This window comes from Neodiprion lecontei, chromosome 1, assembly GCF_021901455.1.
Source record: "Neodiprion lecontei isolate iyNeoLeco1 chromosome 1, iyNeoLeco1.1, whole genome shotgun sequence".
NCBI classification, from domain to species: Eukaryota; Metazoa; Arthropoda; class Insecta; order Hymenoptera; family Diprionidae; genus Neodiprion; species Neodiprion lecontei.
Window position 1 is genome coordinate 21,267,615 of NC_060260.1, and position 17,889 is coordinate 21,285,503.

Genomic DNA, 17,889 nt, shown 5'->3' on the forward strand with positions numbered 1-17,889 from the left:
ACAAATTCTTTCATATTTAACATTATTCAACATTACATTCGTCAATGCGAAAATAAGAAATGCCGAGCTCATATTATTTTGTCAACTGTCTTGGATTTGCTTACATCCACAACATTAACTAATCCTGGTGAAGACGTCTAGAACTTTTCCTTATTAGTCAAACTTGTAAACTTGAGAATAGTCGGAGTCGTTGAATGGCTAATTTATGTTCAAAGAAAAATTTGGCAAGTTAAGTTCGAAATGAACCTATGATAAGATCTTTTTAAAAAAAATTACTTAATTTACGGTTGTTTTTTAAATCATCGTTCCAGGAATATTCAAAGTTGAACTGTATAATTTATTTGGTGTTCTTACGGATTAAAGATGGAACTGTTTATTTTGACGACGGAAAAATATTTGCAGAAATGTACGTTTCAGAGATGGATAAAAAAACCACATAATCGCGTGCCAGTAACGTTCTTATCGTTAGTTTTCACAAATCTATCATCGGGATAGTTTTTGGCGATCAAGTCAGGTGATCCTTATTTTTCGTTATTATAGATGAACCATTGAATGGAATTTGTTGAGATTTTAGTAAGTCACAGGGTGGCCAATGGTCAGGGATTTCCTGCAAAATCTGGAAATCTCATGGAATTCTGAAATTCTGGAATAGTCAGGGAAATGTCAGGAGCTTTTGCGGCAATTCAGCAAATCGTTTATTATATTTTTTTTTTCATACAAGTACGTCCCACAATGTTTTTAAGCTTTAGATAAATTAGATCGAATACAAATTTTTTCACTATCACCGAAAGGTTCTCTTCAAACTTTGAATATTCTTAAATATTACCTTACAAACGATTGTGCGCATTGGCCAGATGTGACAGTGTGACCCAAGTGACAGTTCGTACTTTCATAAAAAAAAAAAAAAAAAGATACGGAAAATACTTATATTTTTTTAAATTTGCTATAACCAATTTATCTAGAATTTCGTGATGGAGATTTAGTCGCTACCCGGTAAAACGTTACTTTTTCACCACAGAATTCGTTGAATACACTGTTACATGGAAAAGATTGAAATTGTTTTTTTTTTTTTGGGTGTACGTTACTGTTGTCTTCTGTCACGAATTTTAAGTGCAATAATGTGCTTGGGTTAGGTGTTTTCAACTATTCTCGAAGTAATGAGTCATAAATGAGACATCGAAGCACTATGATAATGCAATATCGAGGGTAGGAAAAATGAACTACGTTTCCAAATAATTTCCAACGTAAAGAAGCCATTGGAGGTGGCCGGTTTCGAATTTTCTCTTTGCTAACGTCACGTCAAAAAAATCAAGTAAAGTATGAAGAATAATGTTCAATATTTTCAGAACGATAATTCAAGAAAAAACGCTATTATACCTTGGTGCGTACATCCATCTACGGGCAGAAAGATGAAATTTTTCAAAAAGATCCAGTCCCGGGTCCATTTTGTAAATCAGTGGGTTAGTGTACTGTATATAAACGAATACAAGCATATTCTTTTTAGAATTTAAGAATTAGCGGTCGACGGCAAGAAGTAAGGTCGAAGAATTTAACCAATACAGCTAAATGGTTGAAAACAAGATTATATCACATTTGTTTGAAGAGTATTTCATGCATTTTCCGATGCCTCTATGTTCAATTATTTTTATTATTTTTGAAGTTACAGCCACTAGAAGGAGTGTGCCAAATTTGGAATTAAATCTGAAATTATAAATGTGAGGCAATTTTTCCACAGTTTTTAATCGTGTGGGTTGTATACGAGTTTTTATTAGGCGTGACTCCAGACGAACCGCTGAACCGATTATGGTGAAATAAGGATGGAAAACAAAGTACGCAAGCGCCCGTCACAGGACCGTGCGTGGTCCAGCCTCGCGCAAAAAGGCAAGCTTTTTGGCTATATCTCTTGTTCAACTTCACACTTTTTCCTCCGACGAATTTCAACAATGATTTCTCTCTTCCTTTGAATGTCTACATTTTGGTTATCTTGGGTGCATAGCTATATTATATGTATACCTTATGTGGACTACTTTCTACGAAGCATCCCGATCGATCGTGTATTTCAGAATTTTGCAAGGTCATCCCTAACTAATTGGTTCTCACTAGAAGTAAATTTTCACCACTTGGATTGCACCTACATGCACAAGTAAAGATTTCAAACGTGTGCTATTATACAATATATATATATATACGTCATTTTGATTTGTGGGTGCATTGATTTTCATCACGGCCGCAGGTGACGAGCTATTTGTGTGTCAAGAGCGCGCACACATACAGAATTACATACAATACATAAAATATACCTAGATACGCGCACATTTCGGATACTTTTTGTTAATTGTTATTGTTGAGAGACTCTTAGTTGATTAAAATGTGTAAAATTTTCTGTTCTTCTGAACTTTAGCAACCCTCCCTATTTTATTTCGAAATAAAATTCAAATTAATTTTCTATCACTTGAATACTTCTATATCATATCATCATATCATGTTCCGATATTTTCGGATCAAAACTAACAGCCGAAGGGGTAACCACTCAATATATTCGCGACCCAACTTACGTATTTCATAACCATTTCATACAGTTTCACGCTAGGTATTTCACATAAATTTCATACTATTTCATGACTGGTTACCCCTCGCGAATATTGAATGCTATAATTGAGAAAAAATTGAACGAACCAAACGTTTCCCCAAATATTCATTTATCTTTATAAGCAAGTTGGGAATTAGTCCCTTCAATTACATGACGCCAATTGTTACGGAAACAAGTACTCGCAACTTGAGTTTATCAGACGTATACCTACTGTGATGAATAGTCAAAATATCAAGAAGCAATCACAGATTCTGGGTACGTTTAGAATGTGCACTTTGAGGTAAAAATTAGAAAAATGCATTGCTATCCATGGGCATATTCTAATTGTGAGTAATCGTAGACTTTCGAAGCCGCCCACAACGATGTCACGCTTACCTACAGAATTCTGAACTCTCTTGCTTCCCAATTTGTCAGATTGTGTCTTTCCCTTCTGGAAAAGTTGACGTTACTCTTATTAGGCTCTCCCCTTTGGCGTGATGTCATGTATGACTGGCCCCTTATAATATACGATATTAAAGCGTTGATAATTCAATCGTACATTCTTAATTCTATACCTATTATCGTCGGGAAATCATGTTACTCAACAGATATTATTAATTTTTTATCTTGACAGAATGCTATAGTCAGTCTTTACAGACCGTGTGAAATTTCACTTGTTCACTATTATGGAAGCCTACGCAGCACTGTTGTATCAATACTGTACTCGACGCGATTCTACGTGCAATGCCGAACGAACTGCCCAAAAGCTTTTTCTTTCCATGCAAAAATAATGCTAGGAAATGTATTCCTGCAATAAGTAGTAATTCAATTGCAGAAATACATTCATTGGCATTACCGTTGCGTAACAGAAAACTTTTTTCTCGACAGTTGTATTCGAGATTACGTGTAAAATTGCGTCGAATGCAATATTTTCGCATCAGTAATGCTATGATAATAGTTTAAATAAGTACGGATTGACTATATCATTCTCTTCACAGTCTCTGATTCAAGTATACATTATAACGAGATGACTTTTAATTGAAACAAATAACACATAATCTAGTGCATAATTTGATATTATATGCAATAAATGTAATTTATTGTTAAGTTCATTACTTAATTTTTTCCTATTTCGAATAAAGCTCATACAAACTTGTACTTGTGTCATGAAAATCTGCGTTTATGAATGATGCACATCTTGATAGAACGAACATTATTTTTTGTTGAATTGAAGGTAAAAAAGTTGTAGAAATGATGAGATAACGGGAGGGGGATGGGAAGAGGAACCAGTTTTTAGAATCATATTTTTCAAACATACCTGAACCAACATAAAACATTTGTATACGGATCTTGTGTCCTTTAAAGGTGGCGTATTATAGCGACCTTGCGGTGCTGATTTGAACTTAATGACGCAAATACTGAAATCTGCAGAATTGCCAAGCATTATCAAAATGGACAGAATAATAACCATCACGTTTTTATAGCACATTTTGTTACGGAAAATCTGTTGGATATTTTTCAACTGAACATATATTCTAGTCTTTACTTTATCCAATTATGCGAAACGGTTGACAAAATTGTACACCAAACGTAATATTTGATAAAACACAAGAACGGACTTGCAATTAGCTGCAAGTATTGAAATCGTACTGAACATTAAAACACACGAGCATACAATTATGTATAGTTTATAAATTGAAGCTTAATAAAATATGATTTTTTATGTCTCTTCGTTCGATTCTAAAAATTTCATAGCTAACATATTGTAAATATAGAATTCAGTTTGTAAAGAACTAACAGTTGGGCGATTATTACCTTTCATAGTTTTATATCTAAAAGTGAATTTGTAGTTACGTCTATGACTGATATAACTTCATATTCATATACCCGTATTGCTTTATCTGCATACATGAGCGAATTTCAATTTGTCTTCCCTTTTTTTTTCTTTTTTTCAAGTCAGAAATTCATCTCGAATCCACACGACAAAATGGAAAAATCGATGATTATTTTTCACGTTTCTACTTGTTATATTATTCAACCTAAAGTAGATTTATCATCATCATAATTATTATTGTTATTGTTGTTGTTGTCATCATGGTCATCATCATCGTCGTCGTCGTCGTTGTTGTTGTTGTTGTTGTTGTTGCAATTCTAAAAACTTTGGATTTTTCATTAGCGTACTTAAAATTGTATTTCAAGTTTTATTTGATCTGACATTTATGGTGAAATCTGACCTCTCTACACACAAAGTATTCAACATGGGCTTTATCGAAGAATTATCCTACACCTGTCTCATTATTCACGGCGTTTTCATATTTATGCTTTAAATCTAATTAAGTATTGTGATCTCAATTCACATATAATTTCACACCGTAGGTGTAGTTTGATGTTGCTGTACGTACCTTGAAAATAGTGTTTCGCATAACCTTGCATGTGCAAGGCAATGTCGAGTATAATTGAATCAACGATATCGACAGTGTCAAATATGTTTTCTAATCAATTCAATCCCTCGTTAATAATACTGGTACTCAATATGTTTTGTGTAACGCAAATACGGTTCATACGTATTTTTATGTCTCAGTACTGAAAGTGCTTATTTTCGTACTCCGCGATAAAAAGAAACTTGTGAAACATACTTTTGTCACATAAAGTATTGAGTGAACTACAAAGGCAAAGTCTCTTTACATCTAGCGTATTTGCAATATTCGTCTTCGGCTCGCGCATGTGCACGCTTATGACTCATATTGTAAACTTACGCTCATTGTCAAGGTAGAAAGAACTATTCTGCCGCCTTCATGCACAATTTACTAATTCTGACAATCTACCTGAGACAATACTGTGCGTGAAGATGCTGTTTATAACGATACAACAATACAATTGTTTTCACTAAGTTATAAATCCGTGTGATCTAAAATAGTTTAATTCAAATCGGTATGGGCAAGAAGATTCACACAGAAGCCCCGAGCCAATAATAATGTACGAAAAATCGAATGGTTATTTTCCAATAACTGACTCCTTAGCAACTAATTGACGACCTTTTTGTTCTCTAAAATTGTATGAATTATGAATTCGAATCCTCAAATTTCCAATCATGCTAGTCAGTAGGATTACCTACATGTCTGAGGAATGTACAATAATAATTTTGTAAGTTTCATTCCAAATAATTAACAGACTATTGAAAATTGTCAGTAAATGGATTAGCGTTGATACGTAATTGAAATATTTACCATTTAAGAATATGCATTTTACTCTCATTGGGTTTTTGGTGAATGCTCACCATCGGGAAATTAACATAGGGTGAATCCGTCCGCTCGGTTGTCACATGTTTCTGTGTTCTGTATACCACTTGGGGTGTATGAAGCCACTGTATAGAATTACGGAAAACAGCATGAGTTACCAAAACACACGGATTCACCCTGCTCTGTGGTGTGTATCCACGAAAAGATCTGCGTGAAGGATCTATTCGCTGGGTAGGTCGCTACTCGCAGGGCTTATCGGCGATAAGTCACCCAATTCGGGCGGAGGTGGCAACAGTAAACTAGGCCTACGAGATATCTCTTCTTGGTACAGACTCGTTGTGCTTTTAGGTCTTGGTGGTAAGATCCAGGGGTCTGGTGGTGCCGCGATCAAGTCATCCTGAAAGCACAGATCAATTTCATTAATCAATTGAGGCAGAGAAATTGACACAAAAAATCATATTAAACAATCAGTCGAGACAAAGACGCATAATGTAATGCGGGAACAATTTTGCTTTGTGAGTCACCCATACTTACAAGAAGCGTTGCTCTTTTTGAGTTCACCATAATAGAAGTTTAAAACTACAATGAAGTGTAAGACATTTTGATCAACACAAAATTGGAAGAAGAATTATTTTTTTTTAAGTTAAAATTGTCACCGCCGTGCTAGAATACTCATTGTGACTATCCTAATGTTTCGTGCCAGATTCGTCATCAAAGAGTCCGCAACTTCATGCCAACATGTGGTTTATAAAAATTACTCATCCGTAAAGCCACGGTCGTGGAAGACTTGAATCTCCTATATTATAAGTTGGTTGAATTCAGGTCCCTGTATAGAGAAGTAACTTAACGAGCAGCACTTGGTTAACCCTCTGTGGCCACACCTTCTGCATATAACATGTTACATGTGGTCGGAATAATCCCAGTCTTCATTAATAACGTGATATTAGCGACTGTTGCATCGCTTTCATTGACTAAAAAAATTTAGGATTTTACTTTGGACATTGTAGGTTAGGGAAGAATCGTTGTTATGTATAAAATTTGATGAGTAAAGTGGCGCAAAAAATTCTGAAACATGTAAAAGTGTAAAAACCACCTTTTTTTTAACTGAAAAATTCATAACTTTTGTATTTCTTAAATATTTTTTGACAAGATTTGTAGGTGATACTTCTAAAATGTGATACTTGTACAGATAAATTAGCTTAATAGTGAGCGATCCGAAAAAGATATTTATTCCGAGATATGAAAAGCGTTTATTCTGGAATAAAGTAAAACCTGAAAATTACGAAGAAACGTTGGTATTTTACTAATATTCTCGTTAAAAGAAAATTCGTGAACATTAGAGGGACATTACAGCAGTTCACGTTAAGAAAAAAAAGTATTTTACTACCGCAGTCTCGCACATCTGATTACAACTATCACAGAAATTACATGTGATATCCTTCTTCGGAAAAAAAACTGTTATCATATTGATTCCTATTTTTCCTGCATATGCTCTGGTGTTGAAGTAAATACGTATTTTCATGAAATACTTCCTTGTTGGTCACACAGGGGGTCAGAATTACCCCTACGCGCTACAGGGAATACTTCAAAGTGGTGCCAGATGAAGGACCAACCTTATTCAACCACAACAACTTATAATTATATAACATTTAAGTTAAGAGTGGGGTCATATTGATCCCCAGAGGGTTAAAAATGTCACTCAACTTACCATGAGTAAGTGTTTGGTAACCGGGGGCAAAGGCGGTTTCAAAAGAGCGACGTCTGTCAGGTCGCAGGTGTTTGCTGCAGAAAGAGCCAGCGGAGGATCTGGGGGTGAGGGTAGACGTAGGGGCGGTTCGTAGCTCGGCGGTTGCACGGATTGTATAGGACTGTTTACCGTTGATCCCAATATCCACCGAGCCAGGCTCTCGCAGCATCCGCAACACACGTCAGACATGCCTTGACGTAAACCTCGATGTAACGCCAGGAATAATGCCGGGTTTATGAACGCGTGAACGTGAGCGATGTGCAGCGTCACCTGAGTCGTGTACCGTACAAAGAACTGGTGAGAAACTTGCTAATGCTCTGGATACTCTACGGATACTCTGAACGATCTTCAGTAAAACCTTTACGGAAAATCACTATTTACTAGTGCAGTAGTTGTTGTAGTGATGAAGCACTTGATCTCAACCCGAGTAGTTCTTTTGCCACTGCTTGAGTTCTGCAGACCACTTGTACTCATTTCTGTACTATTGCATGGAATATGATACGTACTCCGCTAATACATTTCTAGACTCTACTATTGTCCCAATGAATTAGGATACCTAGGTCTGAAATTCAATAAGTCGGCAAGTAAAAACGCTAAGCATTGCCTAATTAAGAAACATTGAAACATAAGAGAGTGCCAGCAGCTCTGGTTAAATCTCCCGCGGGATTCTGGATCATAATTATCGGCTTCTATGCTTTGAAGAACGCAGTTTTAGTGTAATTTTTTCGTCAAGTTTTCTTGAAGTAGACTTGAATGATCTAGAAAATTCGTTGCAATTCTCAGGCACAGTGTTAGGTTTTCTGGATATGTCGGTACTTCAAAAATGAAAGCCGTCAAAAATTATGGTAGCTGCGAACATTTAGCCCGAGGAGCGATCTCGAATAGAATGAACAGTAGAAAAATGTTGAGAACTACAAAATTAGACAAAAAAAATTATGCATTTAATTTCATGCTGCTTTGATTGTTTACGAGCATAATTGCATTGATAAAACAATTTTGCCACCTAGTTATTGATCGAGGCTCTATAAAATCGGATTACCGGTAGTATGCATTTTTTCAAATATTTGTTCAATGCAGAAAACAGCCAAGTTTCCAATGTTTCCTCGACCAATAGTCCAGTATAGTTACCCGTCAGTTTAGTGGACTTCAAACCCAAATGACCCAATCCATTAGTACGATTATATGTAAGTGAATGTAAACTGTACAAGTGATCACTACTAAAGAGCAGTAATAATTTTTGGCGATGAAAGAAAGAGATGTGAAGAAGAGATGAGAAAATAAAAGATTAGTGGCGGATGTATCAGTTGCAGTGACTTGGGGGCGACTTGGGTATTTAAAACGACAAGTATATGTTCGACTCCATTTACCTCGTATCCCGTTGCGTTTCCAATGACAGGATGGTGCACGAGTGTAACGAAGAATAATGGTCCCCAAAAAATAACGTACGCTGCCGTTATGATCAGGAACATTTTCACTCTTTGAACTCCTTCGCGTTCCATTCTCCGTAGATAATTTCTCATCCTGCGATGTTCCTCTATGGCACCGCCTCTCTGTCGAATAGTCATTGTTCACGTATTATATGCGATTCGCAGAATCCTGATTCAAGTTAATATTGAGTTAAAATTAATATAAATGAAAGAAAAATTATGTACTTGAGTCAAGTGAGGTAGAAATTACAAGTGACTAACTTCACCCTAAAGGCTTTGAAGATCGATTTGTAACTGATTCTGTCAAGTATGTTATTTGTTGTTGGTTTTGGATGGAACACAATTTAATGATTCAACGAACTTACCTGTAAGTGAAATTCTATCATGATTGTATTAAGCTACTTTTCCGAGATCGACTCGTAGTACTGCTACTTTTCACCGATGTCACCACATTATTTACATGTATATAAATCAAAAACATTTTTCGTTTGATTACTGCGCCGGGAATACCATTCTTTATTCCTTCAAAGTATTGCTTCGACATTTCTGGGTATCAAACCAAGGTTGAATTCTTAGGTGGTTTCCGGTGGGACTAATCTATTCGAAAAAGGCGCTTCATGAAATCGTGACATCTTTTTGTCGTATTTTACAAAAGTTGAATTTCTACTTAATCGTTCAATAACGATTTAAAAAGTAGGTCCTTTTGGGGTAGTTGGAAAAATGTAAAATCAGGTGAAGGTTTCCGAGATAATTTACCAACCCGCCACCTTTCTACTTGCAGCTAAATTAAAAGCGTGCCTTGTGCTGTATGCACTGAAAGTATTAGCATCCACGCTACTATTTCAGAGCGCTTGTTTAACTCAACGACTGAATATTTGTGTAGATACAGCTTTGTCTGGTTTTTTTAACGATATGAAAGGAAAGTGAGGCGTATTTCGTAACTCTTTGCTTCTTTTCATATAATGTTTTGGGGTAGATACCACACATAAGTTCAAGTTCGTTGTATATAGAGGTTAGAATCAAGGTATGTTGAGTTTTTATAGGGCCCCAGATTTCAATCTTATTCGGTATCTCAATTTCAATATGAGTATACCTAGCTTTCTTATATTTCTTATATTTTTCACGAAAGAGTTTGCAGTTTTCGGCCGATTATTAGCGTTAGTAGTATGATAAGTCCTAGGAACGATTATTCTAGACCACATTCTCCAGTGAGCGACCAACGGTATAAGAGATTTAACACAATTTTTGGGTCGAATGCCCAGTCATTATTAGTTATGAAGGTTTTAGTTGTCCTAACCTTTAAAGAATCTTTCAATTCTAGCATCTTGATCTATCTCCATGCATTGAGGATGTTGCTGATTCCGTGCAATTTAGGAATCCATAAGCTGATGATCCGCTGTCAAATTGTTCAGTGAGGAAGTTAAACGTATCCATGATCGAAATACATAATAGGTCAATCGTCCTTGGTGTGCAGTAGTTCTGCCAGCGTTTCAACGTAGTATTGTATTGTTTCGTTTGTGATTCGGTTAGAGATGATATCATGACGTCTATGGTTTTCTATGAATTCTTTTCCGCTCGTGTGCCCTTCACTTCCCGGCCACCAGGCAATGTTGTTTCAATAGATTGTGCGGTTCCCTGTTTACAGAGCATATCTGGGCAATATTAGGTTTAAAAATGATAGATTTTGATGTACACAGTGATTTGTACAGTGTAAACCAAGGTCTTGTTGACCAATGTGAAGCTACTACAGCCGGGATTCCCATTGGTGCCAGGTAGGGATGAAAGGGGAAGAGTTTTTTGGCAAATTGGCGTCCCCCCACCTTCGACTTTCGCGCTCAGGCGGATTTTTTGTCGCTTCGTGTTGAATATAATATCGTACTCCGAACTATATGTATATGGATGACAAGAACTTTTAGTTAACAGCACTATCAAGAGAACGGTATAAGAAATCATAGCTTGCAATAATTTTCTGAGAAGTGGAGAAAAGGGTTCACACATAAATCTGGAAAAACGGCACTAATGGGAGACCTGACTGTACTTTGCCAGTTGCCTTCCCACACCGAATTTTTCTTCAAACTCAGAATAACGGGAAATGGTGGAAATCTGTATAAAAGAAGTATACGTTCCCTAGCTGATAGTGAATGTATCTGCCGTGACACTTTCTGTATTTTTTTAATCAAAAAACAAATTTTTTACATTTCAAGTTCGTCCTAGTACTACATAAATATGTTTCTGGAGAATCAAATTCGTAAATTATTCATATGAATGCCATGTCTGCTGATTGGAATTCGATTTGTAGTTCGAATTTTCTGCAATCAAAACCCGCGCTTGTGGTTTTGGTGGATGCCATGTGAGAGACGAAAATCCAAGTCCTTTGTCTCTCGCACCACATCTAGATTTTCTTTGCCAGATTGCTTAGGCTGTTCATCTGGATACCAGTCACTCGATTGTTACATCACATCGCGGTTGTGTTGTCGATTCTTAGTAGCATGTCTTATTCTTAATATTTATCCGCAAAATGTTTCAGGCTAAAGAGAGCAGCTGTTAATTCCAAGTAAATTATACGTGCATCTTTTTCTTTTTCTTTCCAGTATCTACGCGTTTCTCAGCCTTCGCAATAGCCTGATTTTGAGGCATCTGAAAAGTTGATTGTTTTAAAATGATGGTTCGGAATTGGATTACTTGCTGATATGATATTATCCTGGCACCATTTAAAGTCCTCCTGTAAGTGTAAGCCCAGGTTCATTGTAGTTTAAAGTCACCGTTGTTATTTCTAAGTACTAGATATTTTGTTCTTTTCAAAATCCTTCGTGTAAACTGAGCTGTATCTTAGGAATGGCCAACATGATTCTAGAAATCTCACGAATTCTACAGCGCTGAAATGTTCGAGTAATGGGAGATTGACTTAGAATCAGCGCAATCGCTTTGCTCAGGGCCACAATGCAAAATGACATATGTTCCAGTTTGGTCATGATTTGCTTGTCTCGTTTAGTAATTGCCTGTATAAGATTAACTTTCATATTTGGGCTGGGTTTAGATAATTCTGCTATTGATAGGTTTATCGGACAGGACTACTTTTCATGAACCGTGTCTTTCCTCTTTCGGAATTCCTTTTCATGTGTTCCACCCCATGAATCGTTAAGTTTTTTTGGATCTCTGAAGCAATAGTTTTTGCTGCTGGAAGAGGTTATTTGATTTTCTTCAACTGGGTTCTCAGCTGGTACCTAGAGCCCTGTTGCAGCTTATCCATTAGGGGCTCGCGGCTTTACGAAGGTTTCGCTTGACACAAGCCTAATAGCATTGGGCACATCGCTCTGAGCAAGTGATGGAGCACCTTCTGTCGTTCCAAGATTAACTTGCGTTGAACTCTACTTTTTTGGTTTTTGGTTTTCCTTTCCTTTTGTCAACCTCTTCTGACCGCTCGGTGCGCACTGGTACAGGTGAAGTGTCATGTTGGATTTAGTATTCTGTAAAAGTAAATCTAATTACGTTTTTTGTAGAAAGAAGATAGATCTTTATTCAACCTTGCTTTATTTTTGTTTTGTTTTTTAGTAAAAAGAGGTTAGACCTCTCGGACTCTGTTTCGTCTTGTATGCCAGAGATGAAACTCCACGAAGGGTGGGACCCCTTCTGTGACAACCTACGATTTCTGTAACGCTTGATATCTCAAGGTTGATACTAATTAGCCTGAGACATAGCTCCATGGTATAGAATGGCGATAGAATCAAATTTTTCGTTCCGCTCCAAAACCTAAGAAAGTGAGGTTATGTGTGTCCACAACTTAATTCGTTGGCTTTCTCTGTATCTTCGATTCCTGTCTCTTAATTTCTTCTCAGACGTCTCATACGCTTCGTAATGTGGCGAGGGCTTTTCTCGTTACTCTGTGACAATGATAAAACTTGGTTTCTTCGGTATTTTATACGCTTCGTTTTAAGTTTGGATGTTGCTTGTCGACGAGGGGCTGTTCACCCGTATTTGAAGAATTTTTAAGTTACTCGAATCTATTGCGAGTCACGCAAATTTTGAAATTTTCTCCACAATCTCGAATAATCTACGAAAATCTGCGAGAGTCTACGAATCTCGTCATGTTCGTTTCGACTAAGATGCGGGGACTGGTGATATCGGAATACCGCGGAATATTGTCAAGAAATGATCAAGTCGGGACTCGAGTCGACTCGAGTCCGTATTCGAGTCTCGACAAGTCTTGATAAGTCGCATGAATCCCGAAAAATCACAGGTCAACAAACGCGGACTGGTGAATCGGCAGCTATATGTATTACGCATGTACACTTGGGGACAATGAATCTGAGATGGCTAATTTTTTACATTAGACAGTTATATTGGCAACGCAGAGAAACCTACAGCGCCATACTCAGCTGAGCGCGAATCTAACTCAATCTCAATAAACGTAACATAACCCATGACCGTCGAATCTAACCTTAGAATACCGCGGGGATAATGACTTTTTGGATTGACACGTCAATTCTAAAGTTAGATCCGACAGTCATGGGTTATGGTATGTTTATTCAGATCGCGTTTGTTTCGCGCTCGGCCGACTATGGCGCTGTAGGTTTCTCTGCGTTGCCAACATAACTGTCTAGTGTAAAAAAATTAGCCGTCTGCGATTCATTGTTCCCGAGTGTACGTGTGCATTCACACAAGCGCGATTATCAGTTGTTGAACGAGTAACATCTTTGGTTTTGTGTCTACCGGCTTCTACTATAAGTCAAGGTAATTATAGAAAAATCATAGATCATGAATATTAGCTTTCAATAATATTTCAATAAAATGTTTATTAAAATAGAGATCGCGAATCTCTTTGAAAAATTGTGAAAATTTAAATATAAATGCTACTAATTAAAAATTATAATTTTTTCCAATTTCTAATTTTTCCAATTTCTAATAATTGATAATTAGATAATTAATAATTAAAAATTGGAAAAATTTAGCGTGAGTGAATTAACTTCCTTGCAAATAAGTAGAATTCACAATAAATTTTTATTTATTTATGATTACAACAATTTTTGAAATAATAAAACAAAGTAATCAACGGAAATTGTGAGAACAAATATCGTAAAAAACAACTAACAATAATGCGTAAAATAAACTTGTGGTAAAATCGCCATAAAATTATTTTTAAATGTTCCGAAGCTTTCCGTCTACTCAAATCTACGCAAGTCCGCGCGAGTCTATACGAATTTATTATGGAAAATCCACGCGAGTCTGCATGAATCTTGGCAAGTCCGCACAAATCTTATAAAGAGTCGGCGCTAGTCCATTCGAATCTTCTCGAGTATATCAGAATCAGTATAATCATTTCCTCGGAATATTCGAGTTACTCAAAATTATCACCAATCTTCACAAATCCTTAAATATTATCCGATATTATCGAATAAATTCGAGAGTGAACAGCCCTCCGTTTGTCGACACAAAGGAGAATCGCGAGTGGTATTCCCCGTGCCGTAAGCAACTCAAAAATGTTTTTGATTCAATTAAAAGCGCTAAATTATGAGGTGACATCGGTATAAAATAGCGGCACTACGAGTTAGTTTAGAGGAAGAGACGCCCAATACAATTCAGTACCTACATCATTTTATATATTTATAATTCTCTGAGAATCGAATGACATTTTAAATCTTGCGAACAAGAGATTTCGTCGTTATCTAACTTAATTCTTAATAATCGTCATCTCCCTCGGGATATAAATATTTTCGAAGTGATAAATATTGTATAAGTATGTGTGTTGTGTATTTATGATAAACTTTTGTTAATCGAACGAGCTATCTCAAATTACTCATGTTTTCCACTTTGAAGAATTGTCACGATAAAAAACTGGCCTTTTGTTGAGAAGTTCTATTTAGCCGTATGCCCACTACTATTCTTTAATCTACAGCATGAAAATTGTAACACTGTATTCAAATATTGTGTGTGGCGCGATTCATAAAGAAGAGTTATGTCCACACATAGGTAAATTAATGATAATGTAATTCCTTTATGGCTTTGTTTCCGTTTTATCCCCCTTTTTTCCCAGTGACTACGTCTACTAACTTTGGGTGTTGTTCCATTTCGCGAGTTTCTTCTATCATTACTATCGATCAGTCCGTTCGATCCACCGTGCCCTCCAGTAACGCTAACTAACGTTGTAACTAATCCAGCCACGCGAACCTGAAAATGGATAGCAATTTATGTCAGTTAAACAGTGGGAACAAAGTAGTCGTCACGAGGTTCAGATTACGAAGATTACGTATACGTCGATAATTTTACTGAAGAAAATAGCAATCCGCGCAGATAATAATATAAGAAAGCAATTTTACGACATGTCAAGGTTGTATTTGGTACAATAAAGTGATAAACTAACCCAAATATGGTCAAGTTTCAGTGCAGTGATTTAAATAAAGTGGTAGCCAACTAGATTGGTTTGCTCGCATTTGTTATAATTCTTATACATTTGCCCAGTAAAACAAAAGAGAAATAAAACCTATCGTTTTATCAGGAAGTAAGAGGGAAGGGGACGTAACTCCGGCAAAAAGTCGGGCCGGATTTTGACGCACGGTTCCTTAGTACAACATTTCGCCGCACTGAGCGCCGTCGATGTTCGATCGTTCAACTATTATGATTACCGACCGGCTAGCAGTTGTTTGTTTACAACATTTGCATATTTTCAACGACCGTAAAACACGTACGCGGAGAATGGAGGAAATCGGTACTATTAACTCTGCGCCGAAAACGTGCCCACTTTTTGCTGGGACGCAAGCTTGAGTTATGTCTCCTTTGCTCTTATTTCTTGCGCTTTATACAATGCAAAATAACATGGGATATCGATGGCTGAACCTTGCAATTGTTTGTTAGAGATAACCTTTTGGAGATTTTAGAAATATGGGACAATCCACGCCGAATCGCACGAAAAGTACTTGAAATTGGCTTATATTGTTTCACATTTTCGTACTTTCTTATAAGTTTTCGAAAATCTAGTCGAAAAAATTGTCAAAGTTATAGTTTGTTGACTCGAAAATGACCTCAGCTATTAATTATTTCAAGTTCTTGGAGTTTTTGACGAAACCTGCTTCCACGCAAGGCATCAACTGCGGTATATTTTCAATCGATCAACTTCGAGACTTGGTTATGGGTTTATTTTAAAGGATCATCTTACAAGGAACATCCGCGAAGTGTCCGCCTCTGATTTTGATGAAACTTGATAGGAATATTAAGTACGCTAAAATAAGAGATGCGTATTTTTTTACATCCGCTGAAATTAATTTTAAGCGGGTGAACTACCCCCCTGAAATGCTATTTTTCACAATTCCTAATATATTACGTAATAGAACCTAATGTACAGATTGCAGGGAAACTTGATTTTTAGGAGTTTCTGACGTTGCTGTTTCCAAATTTGAACTCCAAATTTGAAAGTTCAAAATGGCGGATCCTACATGGCTGACGTCAATAACGAAAAATCGATCGATTTTCACCGAAAGTCGGTGGAACCTGTTTTCGAGGTCGCTGATCATGGATCTGACCACGAAAATTCGAAATTCGAAGCGACGAATTCGAAACGGCGGTAGAAAAACATCACAATATCTCTACGAAAATTGGTATCCATATTTGTTTCTGCAGTACTTCAGAACCCATCCATTTCTGGTTCAATGACGGAATGACACGATAGCAGGAGTATCTCATGTATCTTCTGATGTTGGATACGCCATTTTGAACTTTCAAATTTGGACTTCAGATTTGGAAAGTGCAACGTCAGAAACCCCTAGAAATCAAGTTTCCCTGCAATCTGTACATCGATCGATTTTTCGTTATTGACGCCGGCCATGTTGGCTCCGCCATTTTGAACTTTCAAATTTGAACTTCAGATTTAGAAAGAGCAACGTCAAAAATTCCTAGAAATAAAGTTTTCCTGCAATCTGTACATTAGGCCCTATTATGCAATATATTAAGAATTGTCAAAAATAGCATTTCAGGGGGGTAGATCACCCTCTTAAAATTAATTTCAGCCGATATAAAAAAAAATGCGTATCTCTTATTTTAGCGTACTTAACATTCCTACCAAGTTTCAACAAAATCGGAGGCGGACACTTCCTTGTGTTCCTTGTTAGTGTAATCGGTCGAAAAAAAGCTGATTTTCGTGATGTTTTTTCGATGGTTAAAATACAATAATCAATTTAAAATATAAGGTTGAAAATGACTTCGAAAAAAAAGACTCTACAGTGGCTACAGTGGTGACTGTAAATATTATCTGAAACAAATTTTGTAAAGATTATTAATCAGTATGACAGCCGCTATCTTGCATGGAGGTTTTTTTTTTTTTTTTTAAATCAAAATTAACCAAATGGCGTCGGTTTGAAAAAAGTATCGAATTTAACCTATTTTTTTAACAGTTTTTTAGTTAAAAAAATATTAAAATTTCAGAAAAAAAGCTTCCATAGCAATATAAAGAATGACGTGAAGAATGTTGTTTTCAAATGTGAGATAGATAGCTTGAAAAATGTTCCTTTGAGGGTGTCCACCGTTTTGAAAAACCACGTTTCGTGAAGAACGTAAAAAAAATGTAAAAAATATAAAAATAAAAGTTAAAAAATTTATTTTCTGTTCTTCACGAGTGCTTTGATTTGACGTTCAAAAATCGGACTGATTGGTTCATATTAGCCATTGGAAAAAAAATCGCAAAAAACAGTCATTTTTCGACCCGTTACACTAGGATGATCCTTTAACGCGCTTTCAACGTACTTTGTAATGAAATTTCGAGGAAAAAAATGTGCACGTGCACCTACGTGAGACAATTCAAAATTAGTCATTCGACATTGAATTTATCCATCCCTTTCTCACGAATTATAATAATATAAAAATACTCCGATTGCGAGAGTCTTTGAAAATTCATAACCTGGGTAATTTTCAAGTTATGGG

The 17,889-nt window shown here is 36.4% G+C and overlaps 2 protein-coding genes across 5 annotated transcripts in view; one reads left to right on the plus strand and one right to left on the minus strand.

Annotated features, from left to right (window-relative positions):
• Positions 1 to 17,889, plus strand: part of LOC107222848 (midasin) — a 124,436-nt gene that overhangs the window by 33,470 nt on the left and 73,077 nt on the right. The window lies entirely within an intron of this gene.
• The window catches only part of LOC107222849, a 59,397-nt gene that overhangs the window by 10,438 nt on the left and 31,070 nt on the right, over positions 1 to 17,889 (minus strand). For 3 of the 4 annotated variants that reach the window (XM_046730789.1, XM_046730795.1, XM_015662370.2), the window contains 4 exons: positions 15,031 to 15,147; positions 8,923 to 9,105; positions 7,517 to 7,825; positions 992 to 6,205 (listed from right to left, as the gene is read on the minus strand). In XM_046730789.1, the coding sequence (XP_046586745.1) occupies positions 6,029 to 6,205; positions 7,517 to 7,825; positions 8,923 to 9,105; positions 15,031 to 15,147 (786 nt within the window). In that variant the 3' untranslated portion in view covers positions 992 to 6,028. Of the gene's footprint in view, positions 1 to 991; positions 6,206 to 7,516; positions 7,826 to 8,922; positions 9,106 to 15,030; positions 15,148 to 17,889 lie in introns of those variants that run through there. The other variant, XR_006902727.1, reaches the window with a different exon arrangement.